The 18,705-nt window shown below is 52.7% G+C and overlaps 6 protein-coding genes across 6 annotated transcripts; 2 read left to right on the top strand and 4 right to left on the bottom strand.

Annotated features, from left to right (window-relative positions):
• Positions 1 to 148: 148 nt before the first annotated feature.
• M409DRAFT_61172 (uncharacterized protein) lies at positions 149 to 6,965 on the bottom strand (the record flags this gene model as incomplete). Its single annotated transcript, XM_033814669.1, has 10 exons — positions 149 to 1,681; positions 1,732 to 4,290; positions 4,355 to 4,634; positions 4,696 to 4,849; positions 4,903 to 4,970; positions 5,021 to 5,173; positions 5,222 to 5,466; positions 5,519 to 5,548; positions 5,604 to 6,615; positions 6,673 to 6,965. 10 exons carry the CDS (start codon positions 6,963 to 6,965, stop codon positions 149 to 151), a joined length of 6,327 nt encoding a protein of 2,108 aa, XP_033659875.1.
• A 1,066-nt stretch (positions 6,966 to 8,031) lies between these two features.
• Positions 8,032 to 10,636, bottom strand: M409DRAFT_71333 (uncharacterized protein; the record flags this gene model as incomplete). The annotated part of the gene is made up of 4 exons (XM_033819125.1): positions 8,032 to 8,040; positions 9,220 to 10,295; positions 10,355 to 10,427; positions 10,487 to 10,636. The coding sequence occupies 4 exons, from the start codon at positions 10,634 to 10,636 to the stop codon at positions 8,032 to 8,034; spliced, it is 1,308 nt and encodes a 435-aa protein (XP_033659874.1).
• Positions 10,637 to 11,088: 452 nt separating this feature from the next.
• M409DRAFT_71332 (uncharacterized protein) lies at positions 11,089 to 12,739 on the top strand (the record flags this gene model as incomplete). Its single annotated transcript, XM_033819124.1, has 6 exons — positions 11,089 to 11,320; positions 11,392 to 11,685; positions 11,736 to 11,816; positions 11,867 to 12,197; positions 12,251 to 12,405; positions 12,465 to 12,739. The coding sequence occupies 6 exons, from the start codon at positions 11,089 to 11,091 to the stop codon at positions 12,737 to 12,739; spliced, it is 1,368 nt and encodes a 455-aa protein (XP_033659873.1).
• A 401-nt stretch (positions 12,740 to 13,140) lies between these two features.
• Positions 13,141 to 14,709, bottom strand: M409DRAFT_38029 (uncharacterized protein; the record flags this gene model as incomplete). Its single annotated transcript, XM_033810849.1, has 2 exons — positions 13,141 to 13,965; positions 14,032 to 14,709. The coding sequence occupies 2 exons, from the start codon at positions 14,707 to 14,709 to the stop codon at positions 13,141 to 13,143; spliced, it is 1,503 nt and encodes a 500-aa protein (XP_033659872.1).
• An 833-nt stretch (positions 14,710 to 15,542) lies between these two features.
• M409DRAFT_71330 (uncharacterized protein) lies at positions 15,543 to 16,505 on the top strand (the record flags this gene model as incomplete). The annotated part of the gene is made up of 2 exons (XM_033819123.1): positions 15,543 to 15,835; positions 15,899 to 16,505. The coding sequence occupies 2 exons, from the start codon at positions 15,543 to 15,545 to the stop codon at positions 16,503 to 16,505; spliced, it is 900 nt and encodes a 299-aa protein (XP_033659871.1).
• Positions 16,506 to 16,715: 210 nt separating this feature from the next.
• Positions 16,716 to 18,601, bottom strand: M409DRAFT_71329 (uncharacterized protein; the record flags this gene model as incomplete). The annotated part of the gene is made up of 3 exons (XM_033819122.1): positions 16,716 to 18,003; positions 18,073 to 18,273; positions 18,330 to 18,601. The coding sequence occupies 3 exons, from the start codon at positions 18,599 to 18,601 to the stop codon at positions 16,716 to 16,718; spliced, it is 1,761 nt and encodes a 586-aa protein (XP_033659870.1).
• Between the last annotated feature and the right edge of the window lie 104 nt (positions 18,602 to 18,705).

Below are 18,705 nucleotides of genomic sequence, written 5' to 3'. Positions count from 1 at the left end.
GAGAGAATGGCTTGAACCTCATGAACCAAAAGCGTGCGTCAACGAGAAGGCATAGCAGGGCAACAGTGACAGAGAACGAGGGTTATTCTTAGACTAAGTAACGCCAAACACCCTCTATTGTAACTTAGATGAAGTATGATCTATCAACCTATGCCATGGCTTTTTTCAGAAAGTCCGCAACTTCTTTGACTTTCTCTCCCGCCATCATGCTGAAGTGATTCGCGCCTGCGATCCTGGTGATCCGGATTTCGTCCACCAACCTTTCCCATCCATTGCCCCCAAAGTTCGTGCGGTCGGTTAGTAGCCACTTCAGCTCTCTAGGATCATTTTGTTGTATCTCTAACCGTTCACTGGCGCTCTTGAGAACTCCGTCTTCCGCCCAGACGATGTGGGTTTGCGGTTCGGTCCCAGGAATGAACGGCTTCGGTCTGTATCGATCCAAGGCTTCGATGAAGGCGAGAAAGTGCGGCAAGAGCCACGAAGGCGGTTTCGCTGTGCCAAACAATTGGATGCGATTGAAGTAGTCGTACAAACGTGGCGGCAGCTTTTCGAGACCGATGGGGTTGGGAGAGTCGATGAGCACCAGCCGCGCAACGGTCTCGCCATCTTTGACCAAAGCCTGTGCTGCGTCGAGAGCACAGATTCCGCCAGCTGACCATCCTCCAACATAGTACGGACCGTGAGGTTGGCGCTTCCGGAGCTCTTGAACATATGAGGGTGTCAGGTCCGCAAGATTGCATTTTGCCAGCTCTTCTGCGTTCTTCAGGTAGGGGCAATTCAGTCCTATGATGGCAATGTCGTTCGATACAGACGGAATTGGAGCGTACGATGAGGACGACCCCGATCCGTCAGGGAAGAGGAAAAGCAGCTTCTTTGCAGTCTTTGGATTTCCCTGTAACACGACCGATGAGGCAGGTTGATGTTTCTTGTCTTCCTTCTCGTTACTGGCGGCGACATTCGAGGGACTAGGCTTTGCGTCTAAGCCGAGCGCCTGTGCAATTTCTCGGAGTGATTTATTGTCCGCAAAAAGCGAAGAAGGCAGTTCAACATCGGTCGTATCGCGCAGGATGCTCAAAATGCTCAGTGACAGTAATGAGTCGACTCCTAGTTCGCTAAGATCCACATCGTCGGTAATTTCTTTTTCTGACACGCCCACTTCTGTGGCCAGAGTACGTCGTAGAACTTCAATCAGATTCCCGCCGTCAGGAATTGTAAGGTCGGAATCTCCAGAGTCAGAGTCACTTTCAGACTCAACCTGAGGTGGTGTCGACAGAGCTGTAGAAGCAGGCGTGCTGGTCCCTGAAAGACGGATCGAGAGCTCGCCGACCGTCAGACATTCAGAGAATAGCGACGATTCAATTTCGAGCCCAAGTGATTCTCGGAATCGACCGACAATATTCAACGATAGCAAAGAGTCCACGCCAACATCCGCGAATGCAGTAGAAGGCCCAAGCTCAGAGGGCGTCAAACCCGTCTCATCCGCAATGATCTCCAACGCTGTCGTTATTACAGTGGAGACAGTCGAGGGAGCTGGTATGGCTGGTAGGCTCGTGGTCCTGGCCAGAGAGGGCTTCCTTGGTGCTGGTGTCGTAGTTGACTTCGCTGCCGAACTTGTAGGTTGGGTCTGTGGTCTCTTATTTGGGGACAAGCCGTCCAGGACTTGCCGAGGAACTCCTTGGAACTGCAGAATGTCAGCGAGTCAGCGCCGATGGCCATATCAAAATTTCGCACCTTGACTCCTTCAAAGACAGCAACAATCTCATCGCCGTCGAAGATGTAAGTGTCCCCAGCATAAAGAGTTCCTTCGACGTGTTGCATGCGGTTGTAGGTGCGATAAGTCTTTTCGCGTGAGAATGTAGCACTGCACCGCATCGCGCTCCATCCGTGGTTTATGAAGGCTTGCTTCCTCAAATCGAATTCTCTGTTATCGTTAGCATTCATGATGAACCCAGCGATGCCACCCAGACTATCCATCCAGCAGGGGCTGATAAAATGGTCTTCCTCAGCAGCCGTGGTTTGAAAACGAACAGTGGCGGTCGCTTCGAGTTGTGCGCTGTCCAAGATCACTTCTTGCATGCCCTGCCAACAATCCCCGTAGTCCACAATGGCCCCGAAGAGCTTATATGCCAGTTTTTGCTTCACTTTATTGACTTGGTTTTGGCCAAGGCTGGCTTGAAGAACGAGTGAGTCCATTCTTCCTCGGATGAGGTAGGCCATTCGCTTCCAGTCTTTTGTCCAGACGGATTTTGTCTCGAGCTTCACTGTGCAGTCTGCATGAGACAGCGTTCTTTTCCCGTTCGACATGCTGTACAGCTCTACCTGCACCTGGCCAGAATTCCAGTCGGCAGTGGCAGTGGCACCAAGCATAGTAGGACCAGACTGGACAACAAGGGGCTTCTTGATGTTCATTCTGCTCACATTGAAGCCAAAGTTCTTGCCATCGCCGCCTGCACGTACGAGATACTCAGACAGAGTCAGTGCAATGTCTGCCCAGATTGAAGACGAACACAGTGCGACGCCATTGACTTTATGACCCTCAACAATCTCGTGCAGCGCAGGATGTCGCATGTCAGATACCATGCTGATGCTGACACGCTTGCCATTACCATCGCTCTGTTCGGATACAATGGTCTGCACTGCTGCGGTTCTTAGAGAATGTTGGCTTTGCTCCGGCAGTGTGGCAGGTGAGGCCACCACATCGTCGCCCTTGGTCAAGCAAAAGTTGTTCCTATACTGTATCCAAAGATTTTGGTTGTCCCATTGGTAAGCTGGCAGCTGAAGCACTTCAGCAGGCCGATCGCATATCTCGCCCCAGTTCAATTCCAGTCCCGCCAGGAAGAAAAGAGAGACAGCCTCGTTCAAGACTTCGTAATCGTCCCATTGACGTCGAAGGGATGCAGCAGTGACTGTCTGTGAGCCTAATACGGATTTGACCATGTTGTTGCAGATCGGGTGCGGTCCAATCTCCAGCCAGATATCATGCTCGGAAATGGCATTGTCTTGCTTGCCAGCCAACAAAGCCTGTTGCCAGTTTACGGTTTCACGACAGGCTCGGGTGAGGTAAGAGACATCGATCTTCTCCAGACTGTCGTGAGTGATGACACTGCCAAGCAGAGGAGATAGATAGGGTATGTCTGGTCGTTGAAATGTGACCGTACTTGCAGCCTGCCCGAACTCTTCAACGATGGCTTCCACTTGTGATGAGTGAAAAGCAAACGGCAGGGACAGCTTCGTGCTCTTCAGGCCATTTGCATCGAGAAGCTGTTTCTTGGCTTCGACATTCGCAAGGGGTCCGCTGAGGACTATATCATTCGGGCCATTGATGCAGGCCACTTCGCAGCTGTTGTCTTCCAGATAGGGGGCTAATTCCCTCAAAGCAGCTTTCACAGCAAGCATGCAGTGGGTGTCGACGGTGCAGTGGCTGAGCAGCAATCGAGCTCTTGTGCCGACAAGGTGAATGACGTCGCTGGCTGACAAGACGCCGGCCATGTGCAAGGCGGCATACTCACCAACGCTATGGCCGATGACTGCAGAAGGTTGAACACCCCATGACCTCCAAAGGTGTGCTAAAGCCATCTGACAGCAAGTTTGTGCCAGCTGAGACAGCAGGGGACCCGCCACATCTAAGCTTTCAACCGAACCGTTCATCAAGCCGATGAAGGATGGAAAGCCTTGCTTCTGACAGATTCCGTCGTATCGATTAATTGTCTCCCGGAAAGCGCTGTTGCTTTTGAACAGAGATCGAGCCAGTCCCGTATAAAGAGCGCCCTGACCTGTAAACACGAAATTGACTTTCGGGATACGGGCTGAGGTTGGAATGGGCTTCGAGGCTTCGCAGCCGCCCAATTGTTTCTCCAACGCGTCGATCACGTCGCGAACGTTTTTGCCGCTAACGACAGTCCGAAAGTTGTGATGGAGACGCCGAGCTGTTGTCGTATAGCTTAGGGATGGGAGGGACGTCTGGGGATTTTTCACGAGGAATTCCACAAGCTGAATGATGTTTTGTCGAAGTGACGTCCTGCTTTTCCCAGACACGGTAACCGGGAAACAAGAGCGTGGCTCCAGTGAATGTTCTTGGTGAAGCTGCTTATGTGGGGCGTCTTCGATTAGGATAGCCGTGTTGCCGCCAGCCGCGGAAAAGTTGTTGAGGAATGCTCGCCTCGGGCGACCATCAGACGGTTGTCTCCATGCTGTTCGCTTCAGAGGTATGTGTACGTTCCGAGCTTGCAGATCTGTGGGGAACTTGCGATTGATATGAGTCTTGATGCCACAGTTGGCCGGTATCTCGTTCTAAGAAGAGCGAGTCAACAGAGTGCATTGATCTTAAGCACCTAGTAGCCGTTACGTTACCTACCTTCTCCATCATTTTGAGAACTTTGATCAATGATGTAACACCAGAAGCCGATTCTGCATGTCCAACATTGGCCTTGACGCTTCCGAGGTGGAGCGTATGCGCTGGATCGCGGGGGCGCGAAGCAAAAACGTCGAGGACGGAAGCCATCTCCACTGCATCACCTGCTTGAGTCCCAGTGCCGTGCATTTCCACATAGCTGACGTCCAGGGGATCGATCGCAGCTTCAGCCAAGACTTTATTGAATATCGATGCTTGTGCTCCCACATGTGGTCTTGTGATACTAAGAACGGGAAGTTGTCAGTAGGCGCGGCAGTTGATGACAAAAAACCAACTGGTCTTACGAGTCGGCCTCCGCAGAGTGATTTGTATATGCGCCTAGAATCACCGCCTTGATAGGATCATGGTCAGCAATGGCGTCTTCAAGTCTCTTTATGACAATGGTCCCAACAGCGTCTGCACGACAGTAGCCATTTGCACCGTCGTCGAACGTGTTGCCTTGTGTGAATTAGCCTCTAGCGTTTCTATGGCTCTCGAAGAATACGACGTACAGTTTCCGGTCGTAGAGAGGAAGTGGCCGCGGTCAAGGCCAGCAAAGTTGTCCGGATTCGTGAGGACGCTGTGTTGTCGTCAGCTATGGCCGTGGGAATGCTTCTAGCCTCAATATACTTCGTGCCACCAGCGATAGCAACGTCTACGTCGTTCATCCATAACGAATTGCAAGCAGTGTGTATGGCGGCAAAAGACGACGAACACGCCGTATCCACGCTGTAGCTGGGTCCGCTGAATTTGAAGTGATAGTTGATGCGGCCTGGCGTAAATCTCCACGTTGTTAGTATCGTCAAATTCATACGGTCGTCCGATACTTACGCTCGATTGCCGCCAGGTATGAAATACGTATCGATGTTTTGGCCGCTATTGACCTCACGCCAGTCGTCGCTTGTCATACCGTAAAAGACACCAACACGGTTCGCTTGCGAAAAGGGGGTGCGGTTCGATATAAAGCCTCCCATCTCCAGGGCTTCGTATGCTGTGGCGAGAGCAAGTCGCTGGCCGGGATCCGAGTTGGCCGCCTCACGAGGCGACATGTTGAAGAATCGAGGGTCGAAGAGACCCTGACAGACGTCAATTCATCGCCATAGACTGACAAGATAGTAAGGAACTTACCGGCTCGTCAATGAAGCAGCCATGGCGGATCTACCAGTAATTCAGTTTGTGAGGCATACAGCGGCGACGTCCTCCCATCCCTTACCTTTGATGTATTTTTGGTCTTGCCTGAGGCGTCGAAGTGGGCGTCAACATCGAATCGGTCCGCAGGAATCTCCCGGTGGACATCGAGGCCTGGGAGGAGCACATTCTCCCAGAGCTCGTCTGCGGACGCTGCTGAGGGGAATCGTCCCGAATACCCGACTACGAAGACGCGGTCAGCGTTAAAAGGGCCCGTCGCGTGGAGATCAAAACAATGCTTACTAATCGCCAACTTGGGCTTAGTTCCAGCGGTCCCGGCCGCTCGGGCGTCGGCAGTCCTGACTTCACATCGTCGGCCAGCGTTGGTCAAGGTCGAGGACAGACTCTGCGAGGGAGCCAGAATGGGCTGCACGACGACATGCCCGGAGAACAACGATGTACTGGCTTGTAGCACGCGGTCCCATCTCAACGGTGAAACCAGCATGTCCTGGACGGCCCGCTCGAACAAGTCTCGACCCGAAGCAGCGTCAACCCGCTCTCCATCACGGGCGGATATCATGGCGTTCGATGGTGTCCTCTCGAGGATGCAAGGATCGCACGGTGCCAAAATGGCATCCACGTCCGACTGGCTGTAGAGATGTGGCGCGTGGAAGGGGCCGTAGATCGATAGCCAAGCAGTCTGCGCACGGCTGAGCGATTCATCCAGCAATCTCGCCAGAACTGACGGCGGCCCGCTGACAGCCACATTGCCTGCTGTCACGGAGCTGATGTAAGGCTGTAGGTGTGTCGGGAGCCCTGTGTCATTGCCGAAAGACTCGACTGCGCTCCGCACCACCTCCTGGGGCGATCCCACCACGAGAGTCCAAGCCTCCTCTCGAGAACAAGGCTCGACATCCTGACTGGCCTTGGCTACTCGAAGACCGATCCGAAACGCCACCAGAACTGCTTCGATTCCGGCTTCGATGAGCTCTGCAACACTACCGCTGGCTGCTACACTCGCCGCTGCCAGCGAACCGGTACAAAGCCCGAGACATGAAGCGTTGGTTTGGTACTGTGTCCGACCCTCTGTGTGATATCTGATGGACCTCGTCAGTGACCTCTCAGACTTCTAAGGACTGCCAGGGGTACGGTACTTTATAAAACTTCCAATATGGGCCGCAGATAAGAGCGCGAGTTCCAGGCTGGGAACGAATACTCCTTGCTGTCGTTTTCTCTCGCCGAGCAACTCGATGGTGTTTGAGAAGCGCGGGAACCGGGCTTGTTGAGCGGCCGGTAGACTTCCAATTGCTTTCCGGAGTTCTGAAGCGATCCGAGTGAAGAATCTTTGCAGTGTGGCATTGTCGTGGACAAGCAAAAGGCTTTTCAATGTGTCCTCATAGCGATGCGTTGAATCGCCAAAGATAAAGAGAAGGTCACCTGCGTCCATGTTGAACTGGCTGATGAGGACTGAGTACTCGAGAATCGGAGACAGGGTCATGGCGGCGACTTAAGGTTGAAGTGCATGTTGCATAGCCAGAGTGGGGTCCTCTCACATGGGTCAACGTGCGGCGAACGTGCGCCACGCATGTCAGACCACGGACCCTTGGCATCCACGCTTCTGCCATTCCGTCAGCTGAACCGCAATGCGAAAGGCACGGCTGGCATGATCTGCAGGGTGCAATACCACGGTGACAAGGTTCAATACAACCACCGACGGGCCCCGAAGGATAGTCGTTGCGTGAAAGATTCTGACAAGGGCCTAAGCCGACCCGCGGGAGGAATGTCTGCGTCTTCGCAGCATCCTTCAACTGTCCGGATTGATCTACGATCAGCACTCGTTGGTTCTCACGGCAGTCTGGAGGAATGGCGGCGCTGTTGAGACTCTTGCGCGTGTCAATCGGAGAGCTTGGGTAGACCCTCACGAGCGAGGCTTCTTACGGCACCCGGGCTGGCGTGGGAAATGAGTGTTGCGGCATACGCGCAACCGGACGCTCCTCAAGCGAATGCAATTTGTGTTAGACTATGGACAACTGCAACGCTACATCTCGCGTCCAATAATTCGACAACGTCCCCAGGCGATAAGCAATGAGGAGCGCTCAATTCCCCTTCTTTGGGTGACCCAATATCTTCAAGCTACGTCTTTTCCACTGGCAATCTGGGGCTCTAGCCACCCTATACTCAACCTAATCGCTATCAGGTCCAGTCGACTACACTTCTGGAAGATTGTTGCTCACCTTGAAGTTTTCATGTCAGCAAAGTTGTCATGATCTGGCATGACTTTCTCCAGATATTCTGGGTCTTGCTTCATTCTCTCCACCGTTTCCACATCTGGGAAGGTTATGGTGACCACGCAATCATAGTCGAGAAAGTGGTCGAAGGATGGGTGGACAATGCGGCCCATCAACGGTTTGAGCGAGGTCTCGTTATCTGCGACGTTTAGCGAGCCATGCCCTTGCCAAGCATGAAGAGCGCCCTCGTACGGATAATAGTGTACGACTCTATTCCGTACTTAGTCATGAAGCCTTTCACGAGTGGTGCATGCACATTGCTAATGTAGTCGTGGAACTCGGCTTCTTCCATGCCAGGCTTCTTGTAGACGCCCATGGTCCAGCAGAGGAGGCGCTTTGGTTGAATTGAACCCATTGTACTTGCTCGAAATGCTTGTGGAAAAGTACACGCACGGTTATGACTATGAGGCTGTCGTCAACACCAGTACTCTGGCTTTATAACTAGGTGTTCGGCAACTACAACTTCGTACGAAGAGCGTGTGGGAGGGGCAATTGGTTGTACGAAGGCGATCGCGCGATAATCGACTCGATGGGGACGGCTTCACAATGATACGGTGATTCGTTCGGCTGTTTTTTCGATCAACGATTTGACTGGGAAACAAACCTCGCCCTCAGCCGTAGCCATAAAGTGCTCGTGACCCGCGATCACCGAAAGTGGCATTCTTACGAGAGATACAAGGTTTCGGGGCAAGCGAGACTGCTGCTCAGGGATTACACGATTTCCCGACGTCTCTTCAGGCATTAGAGCTAACGCAAGCGTTCACCATGCCGGAACCCAGCATGACTGGCGAAGAAGGCTTGATTCCAAAACGGGTCTTTCTCCATCCAGGTAAATGGTCTCCCATCCCCTGAGTCCTGAAGATCAACAGTCCGTCGATGGCATCGCGAACAACGTTCCGCTCGCTTGCAATTTGACAGCCTTGTGGAGCACACAGTTTTCTCAGGGTCTTCAGCTCTACCCTGCCGGGACTTGCGTTGATTACGAGACATTGGTTTACATCAAGTAGCTTCGTGTTCATCGCGGCCTGGTCAAATCAGACCTCTTTTGCACATACACGTGCGAATGCCTCTGGTGTCGGACACGTTCCTTGTGAATGAGTAATGGCCAAGGATCACAGCAACAAATACTTTCTGCCGTTTTCACAGTGCCAAATCAATGTCGGCGCGTCGTTGGAGCCCGCCGGGGTAATCGGGCTCTCAGCATCAGATCCTGCGATTTCCCAGCTAGGTATCTCAACATACAAGCTCAACGAACACAAGCAGGATTCAACTATGTGGCCTCAACAAGATGATACTGATCTTTAACTTTAGACTAATTGTCGCAATTGCACGGAACCGGTCGGCACCGAATCAACCAACAGTCGTTAAGCATGACTCAACTGCCTGGGGCCTCGTCTCAGCCGGGGGCTGCACAATGCCTTGCCTCGTCAGATGCATGCCTGCCTTCACTGTGGCGCTCTCCATCACCTTCTCAAAGTTGTGCATAGTTTTGCTGTTGCCTTCACTCAGACGGACTTCCTCTCCTCCGCGCTGGATCATTTCCTCCTCATAAGCATCGAGTGCTTCTTTGCGGTCCTGGACTGAGACTGCCCCGTCGTTCCAGTACTTTTGAACAGCTTTGCACAACTCCAGAGAATCCTTCAAGGCGTGGTTCAGGCCTTGTCCACGCTGAAAGGTCATGGGATGGGCAGCGTCACCTGCGATTGTGACTCTGCCGGCCTGGTTGTCCCATTGGTGTCCTGGGTCTCGCGGGTCCCAGTGTCGTAGTTTTCCGTACCAAACTGGATGATCATCTGGCATCCACTCGAAAACACTCTTCCAAGGATCCACGAAATGTTTCGCCAATTCTTTCTGACGGGCTACGAGTTCCGCATTGGTCATTTTATTCTCGTAGTCTCGAGGCTCTTTGAAACTGACGTAATGGTAGAATGTCCAATCTTCTGGATGATCTGGGTCTTCGCCATCGTGGAGAGAAAGCCAAGAGAACATTCCCATTGGATGAGCAGCAGTCTGATACAACGGGTGATGTGGCGGCGCTCGAAGGAACAGAGCATGTTCTCTCGTATGCTTGGTAAAGCACATTGTCGTAGCAAAGTCGGTAGGCTCCACCTTCGCCTTCTCTTCGCCAACCAACAAAGTACGCACGCGAGAGTGTGGGCCATCTGTGCCAACAATGATGCTACCAGTATCTCGCGTCCCGTCTGCGAAGTGCGTTGTTGCGGCAAGCCCGTCGTCTGAATAAGTAATCTGGTCAAGTGTCTTGCCCCAACGGATTTCGAGTCCAGTGAGAAGCATCTTGCGGAACTTGTCCCGACGAAGGCGATAGAACTTCGAAGAGTCGACAGATTTGATCAGCTCGCCGGTGGCTCCGTTGAGGAGTGTGAGGCGGTCTGTGTCACTTGTTGAACGATGCGGATCGACCTGAGTACGCTCAATCGTGGCGAAAACCTCTTCTGGGAGGAGCTCTTTCAAACAAGGAATCGCCCAATCTAAAGACGAAGAGTCAGGTCCATCTGGCTCGCTTGGCGTCGAAACTTGGTTGACTCACGCACGCCCATTGACCAATTACGCTTGATATTCTCGTTCTCATTCCTTTCATATACCACATATGGAATGCTCGCCTAGATCCACGAGCATGAGCGATATTGCGTGACAGACGAACAATCTGTTTCGCACATACCTTTTTCAAGCCTTGTGCAAGTGCCAAGCCAGTCGGTCCAGCGCCGATAATGATGATTTTATTCGGGTCGCCAACATCCACAGTAGCCTCTACGGCAGGGGCGAAGGGTTTTGGGGGCACCGAAGTGCTCGATTCGTCCATAGAATCCATGATGTCTACAATGCAGAATCGCAAGCGGTCGGGTAGAGAGCATCATCATATTCAGCTTTATAAATTCTTCTGATAGTCCATGCGTAGTTTCAACCTTCTCGCCGAATCGCTTGGTACCGAAGAGCGTTGGGTTGGTTGACCTGAGCAGATCCCCGAGGATCCGGGAAGCCCGGTCAAGGCCCGAAGGGCTCGGACAGGTCTTGGGCGGTGGAGAGCGAGACTTCTGTGCGTCTTTGGTCACCGCCGCACATTGACCAATCTTCATTCCCTCTTAGTTCACATGGGTTGACGTGTGGTGGCCACGTGCAAGGGTCCAGCCTTCAGGGGCAGCCGTCTTGCGGCTTGGCTGTTCGAACCAATTTCGTACTTTCTTTCCTACATTACAAGGCTGCTTCAATCTTCTCCAAACTTGCTCAGCACATTCACTTGCTTTACCGATTATTCTCGCAAGCATGTCCTCAACGACAGCTGAGGAGCACGTCAACAAAGACGACTTTTCAGATACCAATGAGCGGGAAAAGGGATCTCGTGAGGACTTCCCAGAAAGAGATACACCGTCGCCAGCTGCTCCTCCCCCTCCGCCGCAAGCGGCAAACCCATGGCATCCAAGTCAGTTCCCTGATGGAGGGCTCCAGGCCTGGCTGGTAGTCGCAGGATCATTCTGCTTCGTCTTTTGCAGCTTCGGTATGTCCGACAGATCGCTCCGCGTTGGGACTTTTCTATTGAAAGTTGGACTGACACATGTTCATACATAGGATGGATTAACTGTATTGGCATTTTCCAAGACTTCTACCAGCAAAATTACCTCTCGAACTACTCGCCGTCGGACATCGCCTGGATCGCGTCACTCGAGATATTCGTCATGCTCTTCGGAGGCATCATTGTTGGGAGAGTGGTGGACAACTATGGACCACGATGGCCCTTCGTATTCGGCAGCTTGATTCATGTGTTTGGGCTCATGATGCTGTCCTTGTCGACCAAGTATTATCAGATCATCTTGTCCCAGGGCATCTGTAGCCCAATTGGCATCAGTTTGATATTCACGCCAGGTCAGTTGCCAGTAATTACAGTGTGTGAGCTTGGCTGATAGCTTCGACAGCAATGAGCTGTCCTAATACTTGGTTCTTGAGGAATCGTGGCTATGCCATTGGCGTCGTGGCTGCCGGTAGCTCACTTGGGGGTAAATGATCTGTCGTGTCTGCTGTCAATGTAGCTTACTGACCCTGGCAGGCGTTATATTTCCAATCATGTTCTCGCATCTCCTCACGGAAGTCGGCTTCCCCTGGTCGATACGAATATGCGCCTTTCTGATCCTAGCCATGCTCGCCTTTGGCTGTGCGGTCACCAAGTCTCGGATGCCGCCTTATCCTCAGCCACTGTCCTTGATGGCGTATATACGACCTTTCAAGGAGGTACCGTATCTTCTGACCACAATTGCGGGATGTCTCTTCTACTTCGGCCTCTTCCTACCGATCAACTACATCGCCGTCCAGGCTTCCACCGAGTTCCACATGGATCCGAACTTGGTCCAGTATTTGATTCCGATTTTGAACGCAGCAAGGTACGTTACGATGTTGTGGCCAAGTTTTGAGACCATATGCTGAGGCTTGCTAGCCTCTTTGGCCGCATTCTGCCGGGTTGGGTGAGCGACAGAGTAGGTCGCTTCAACACAATTTCAGCAATGGGCTTCTTGTCGGGAATCCTCTGCCTTGCATTGTGGCTACCCGCCAGAGGCAATGCTCCATTGATTGTCTTCTCGGCCCTCTACGGTGCGTAAGAGTTGTCGGCTCATGTTTCAATCGGTTCACTAATTGACCAACGATGGCAGGCTTCTCCTGTGGAGCATTCGTATCCATCATTCCCGCTTTGGTCGCTCAGATTTCCGACGTCAAGGAGATTGGGTTGCGGATTGGGTTGCAGTTTGCATCTTTGTCGATCCCCTCTCTTGTCGCTAATCCCATCGGTGGAGCCTTCATCAGTTTGGACAATGGCGGATATAGTGACATGCAAATTTGGTGTGGCGTCGTCATGTTGGCGGGTAGTATCATGTTTGTTTGTGCGAGGTGTTCTATCTCTGGGCCCAAGCTCGCAGTAGCGGTATGATGAAAGTAACGAGACTTCGAACGAGCGAGGCTCACTGCGTATCGAATGCTTTGCGCGATCAAAGACAGTCAACGATGAAGGGGTTGCGTGTATCAGGGCATGTGTAAACTTCATTACTTCCTTATGGTGGCATTGGGGTGCTGGTTCTGTTGAAAAATGATCAGTAGACTGACAGATATAGATCACAAGTATGGAATCACTTCTCTTTATGCCTTTTGCAATCCCCCCGCGTCCCGCTTGATACTCTTATTCCAGTCCCAAATTCTGCGGCATGTGATACAGCAAATCACATCCTTTTCGCTCGTGGCGAACTCTGACTGGTAGCTTACTTGTTAATGTGGTTATTATACGCAGCTTCTGGCTTTAATCTATATTCTACTCAAAGTCGAAGCCTCGGACTGTTAAAGTACTAAATCGCTGCTCTTACGGATTCTCTCTCCATAGCGATAGAACACCAGACTAACAGGCCACATAGCGAGGGAGATGAAGCCGAGAAGCGAATTGCCCCATCCCAGGCCGAGCGAGCGGTACAGAGAGGGCCCAGCCAGCGGCAAGAAAGCCCCGACTAGAGACCTGAGAATCGTGTTGGCGGCCATCGCACTGGCTGCGTAAATGGGAAAAGCTTCCACAAGGTAAGTGCAGACGGGCATGAAGGTCAATATCAACCCAGCCGCAAGCCATCCGGACCCGATCACGGGCATAATCCAAGGCAGCTTCTTCTGGGCCGACCAGCCGTACCAGAACAATCCAATAGGCGTCAATAGCGCTCCCACGGCCAGTACTGGCAGACGATACTCCGGCCTCTTGACCGTCTGCTTCTTGTTGGCTAACCTGGCGGTTAGGCGATCTGAGGTCATGGCAAAAGCAAACAGTGCGAGAAACTCCGCAACGCCAATGCCCAAGTAGGTCAAGGAGGCGATGCCCGAGCTGAAATGATACTGTTGTTCGTAGACGTCCGTCGTGGTGGTGAAGAGCAGGTAGAGATAGCCATACACAACGGCAATGTACATGCTCAGGAAAAGCACGATCGGAGAGAAAAGAAGCATCTTCGTTGGCCGTACGATGGCACGTTTGAACCTCTCGGCGCTGTTCAGACCAGAGTGTAGCTTACTACACAGCGCATCGTTGCCCGTCTCGCGACGTAATCGCCGCGTCTTCTGCCATAGCAAGGTCGCGTGACTCGTCTCCTGCATCGTGAAGGTAGAAATTACGTTCAAGACTCCAGCCTGTAACATTTCCAGTCATTAGTCAAGACTGTGCTCGGACAGCAGGATTTCCTCAGATATACTCACTGCGATGGCCAGTGTTCTGAACACCCACCGCCATCCCGCGGCTTCGCTCAGGAATGATCCTGCAATCGGCCCAGCGACAGGCCCCATCAAGGGCCCCGTGGAGTAGATTGACATAACGAGACCAAGATGTTCAGGGCGGATCAGATCTGCAATGGTCCCACTGCCAATGGTGAGAGGACAGACACCTGCGACGCCCTGCAGAAAGCGGAAGGCCAAGAGCGCCCCAATGTTGGGTGCAAATGCGCACGCCAGCGTCCATATCACGAACAGAAAATTGCACACATGGTAGACCGGCAGTCTTCCATACATTTCTGACAGAGGAGCGAGCACCATGGGGCCGAGGGCGTACCCCAGAACAAAGATGGACACGACGAAAGTCCCCAAAGTGGAGTTGGTGATTTTGAATTCGTCCAGTATCAGCGGTATTGCCGGCGCAATCATCGACGAAGCGAGAGGAGTAACAAGCGTCCACACCGAGACCATTGTAACGTTGACAGCTTTCCGAGATGTCGGCCAGTTCAGAGGACAGGCCGGGTCATCGTCACCCTCCCACTCTACGATGTTGCACGAATCCACGGCGTTGTTGGGAAGTTGTTGATTGTTGAGATGGCGTCGCTCAGAAGACCGACCATGAACGAGACGGAATCGCCCATCCCGCGTTGGACGCTGTTGGTTCATTTCCCCGCGGCCAGGTTCACTACCAATTGCAGCTTCTCGAGGTCATGAGGCGCTGCACGCTGCTGGTGGGCCCGATGAAAATGTAGTCACTCGGAATCTTGAGACATCGCAGTAGTCAGGTATCGAAGAGACGCACATCTTCGTGTCAGAGAAGAGCGCACCGAGACTGCACAAGTGCATATCCTGCGGGCTGACGTCGAGTTGGTCAGCTGGTTATACCATGTATTCGAGAGCTGTCTCGGCGTCTCGGGGCCCACTGGATTACGTGGAAAGATATGTGCATGACGCCGTCGGACTCAACCTCCGGTTCAGACAGCTTCAAAGCATGGCTATGCGTCGAAAGCGCGAGAGCCGCCTGCACAAGACGCTTACGAACAGGGGTCATGGTCACATGCGGCCTCATCTTGAGCCTAGGGCTACAGTTCTGCGATGATCAGCCATGCTAAACAGGTTGCGAATCAGCACTGCATTGGAAAGTCCGCTTCTCTACCAGTAGATGGAGGCGTTGGCTCCTTATTTTACCCCGGCTAAAGGGTGACGTAGAGTGTCCTCTGCATATAGAGAGCCAGGCTGTTGTACTTGGTAAAGATATTCAATGTCTATGACCATGTAGGTCAGGCAACCACATCCGGACTCCGCGGTGGCCGAAATCCTTCCTGTTTCCTGGTACCGTACAAAGGATTTCGTTCGGTTAGGCCCGAAGAGCTAATCAGCCTTGTCAGCGCGGACAGGCTGTGGAATGTTTACTTAGGCCCTTAAACGTCCACATTGTCTGCTGCTTCATTTGATGCCAGCTTCCCTAGAGTTGTTGAAAGATTCCGCTACATATAAACATGGCCGCAGCGATTGCGAACCCGTCCGTGGTGCGGGCGAACTTGAACTACCTCTTGCCGGGCGGTGGAGCCGATGCGGATGGCTTCTATCCTGGGACAGCAAGCAATCTTCGCCGAAAATTTGACGTTCGTGAAGTTCCCATTACCGATGTTCGAAGCGTGAACGACACCTTCGATATTGATAAGCATGGCTTCAAATTCGTCCCCCGCGAAGGAAAGTTCAACGAATTCGACAATAAGGAGCAGACCGCGCAGCACTGGTACCCCGAGGTTATCGAGCTGCTAAAGAAACAGTGAGTCGCGATCTTGCGCTTTGCTCCTGAGATGAGTGCCCCAACTCATTGTTTGAACAATAGTCTTGGAGCAGCGGACGCCAAGCCGTTACTGCACTTCGTCCGGAACGAGACTGTTGAGTCGGCCTTGGCAGATGCAGCTACAATGGCGGATCACGACACAGTCACAAAGATGGTGCCGTTTCGTGTCATTCACGTCGACAACAGCTACGACGGCTCTTACGGGTTCCTGGAAGGCTTTGTCGGCAGCGAAGAGGCTGAGAAGTGGAGCAAGGGCCGATGGGGTATTGTCAATGTCTGGTACCCTCTCAAGACGGTAGAGCGTGACCCCCTGGCCGTCTGCGATGCCTCGAGTGTTAGAGAAGAGGACTTGTACCCCCTTGCGATCAGGCGACCTGCCGATGCTGTGAATGAGAATTTTACCAACACGCCGAAGAACATGAAGGCGAATGAGTCTTGGCATGTCTATTATAACGATGAGCATCGGTGGTATTATAAGAGCAAGATGACACCAGAGGAGGCTTTGTTGATTAGAATATACGACTCGGAGAAGGATGGTAGGGCACGACGGTGTCCTCATACGGCGTTTGAGCTGGCCGACCAAGATGCTCAGATGCCAAACAGGACCAGCATAGAGACAAGATGTGTTGTAAGGTGGGATGATGAATGATGCGAATAGACTGGAAAACTATTTATCATTGTGCGATAGGACTTGATCCGTTCGATACCGGTGCTGTGGAAGCCTTTGGTTAGGCACTAAGTTGAATAGTCATCCGGTAAAACCTTTGCCTTGCTTACTTGAAGCTTTCAGGATGGTGTATACAGTGTCATACGCATCAACATATGGATGATATGATCAACCCCCTAAAAAGACAATTTTCTACGCTCTGCATAAGCGACCATCGGCAGCTACAACCCAATCTTCACTGCCAACGGCTATGTTTGCGTAGAATAGCGATGCTGGGTCCCACTTTCTCTTGATTTCCCTCAGGCGGTGGTAATTTACCCCAAACAAACCATGCTGCCATTTTGCCGTATCAGCCTGCGGGAAAGCCCATGAATCCACCTCGTTCCTGTAGCTACCCCCGCCCGGGGTGGCAGCCTGCATGGCCGGGGCTATCACATGGGCAATGTACGCTTTGCGCTCTAACATCTCCGAGTACGGGATAGTCCAGTTCCATAGCGCATTCACGAGGCAGATGGCGATTGTGTCGCGCCAAGAGGGGAATACGGCGTTGTCGTACTGCGGTGGCACGTTCTTGAGACTCATGCTTTGGCAGCCAATGTGATCGCCTGCCTGAGGATTGGCCTCCGTCACCACGTTAATCATCGTCTGGCTCAAGTTGGACACTCTGTCGGGGTTGTCGAGAATCTCCCGAGGAACTAGCCAGCTGTGTTCGAGATACGTTCCCGTATACTCCCCGTACGGCAGGCCGCCCACCTGAGCGCTGAAGTGGTCGAAATAAGATGGGGACTGGGTGGCTGCGAAAGTATATTGGACACTGAGGTTCCCAAGAGTCTGTCGGAATGGCGCAAACAGTTGACCCACTTCTTCTGCAGTCAGACCTGGGGCGGTAGTACCCTCGAGGAGAAAGATTCCCTCTTCGACCCCCCACAAGACGGAGGCGCCCCCATCGACGATGCTGGGTGTAGCTTTCCACCACGCCTCCAGCGCCTTGGTGAAGGTTGCGTTGCTGTTTGCGGTGGCGTTGAAGCTCAACGTCGCGCTTCCCACAATGCTTTCGGGATAGATCTTGTACGTCATGCTCAGCGCAACAGCATAGGTCCCTCCTCCACCGCCGCTCATCGCCCAGTACAGATCGGCATTCTGGAAAGGAGTGGCAACAAGATGGCTCCCATTGGCAGTGACAACCTCCCATTCCAGCACCTGGTCTGATGCCATGCCGTAAGTGCCGGTCAGCAGCGAGTGGCCGCCACCCTGCGCGTAACCTCCCGTGATGCCGACTGTAGGACAATCACCGCCAACAATGCGATATCCCCGAGCGTTTACTGCATAGTACGCCTCGTACCCGGCCATCCCAGCGCCAAGCGTGATTGCTGGGCCGTGATAGTCGCCGATACCAGTGTAATTATCGACAAAGGTGCTAGACTTCAAATTCCACATCCAGAGTGCGAGTGCACCCTCTCCCGTGGATCCGCCCGTAAAGCTGCAATGCTGTGTCAGCTGAAGCGCACAAAGCCTGTGACGGGGATGACCACGGGCAATGGCAACTTACTCGTGACCCGTGTTTTTGATAACCAGACGGATGTTGTGTTCCCCTGCAAATCGAATTCCAGCGGCGACATCTTCCGCACATGCTACATTGATAGAGTAGCTGACGAGGTTGCCGAGCGTACAGGTCTGGTTGAAGGGAGTGAAGGGTACGCATGTCTGGTTTTGATAATATGGGTTCATGATGGCTCCGGCAACGGGCTCACTAGCAGGTGAAGGTCAGTTGATTGCAATGCGACTCTTGAGCACTCACTGCCTTACTATGTCTCTGGAGCATTCCAAGTTACCTGGAGCGCAGAGCAACTCGATTCATTGTACGCTGCGAATGCGTAGCCGCCTCTATGACAGACGGCTGCTTCAGGCACAGTGGCAATCAGACGACCTTCTACTGTGCGGTTCAATTGTTCCCAGGCGGTGAAAGACGGCCAAGCTGCGTCGCCAGGCAGGACTTTGCAGTGCTGCGTCGCCGCCGGTGCAGCAGAGCAGAGACATGATAGTAACGATAGGTAGACGAAACACCTAAGTCGTGCCATTGTTGAGTTTCGTGTTGCTGTTCAAACTGCAGCGAGACCACTGAACCCCCTAGCCCAAAACTTATTAAACCAAACTTTGGTCGACACGTGTTTGCCACGTATTA

This window comes from Zasmidium cellare (genome assembly GCF_010093935.1).
Source record: "Zasmidium cellare ATCC 36951 unplaced genomic scaffold M409scaffold_66, whole genome shotgun sequence".
Classification (NCBI taxonomy): Eukaryota; Fungi; Ascomycota; class Dothideomycetes; order Mycosphaerellales; family Mycosphaerellaceae; genus Zasmidium; species Zasmidium cellare.
The sequence above is the reverse complement of the archived record's forward strand: the minus strand, read 5'-3'. Positions and strand labels throughout refer to the sequence as shown.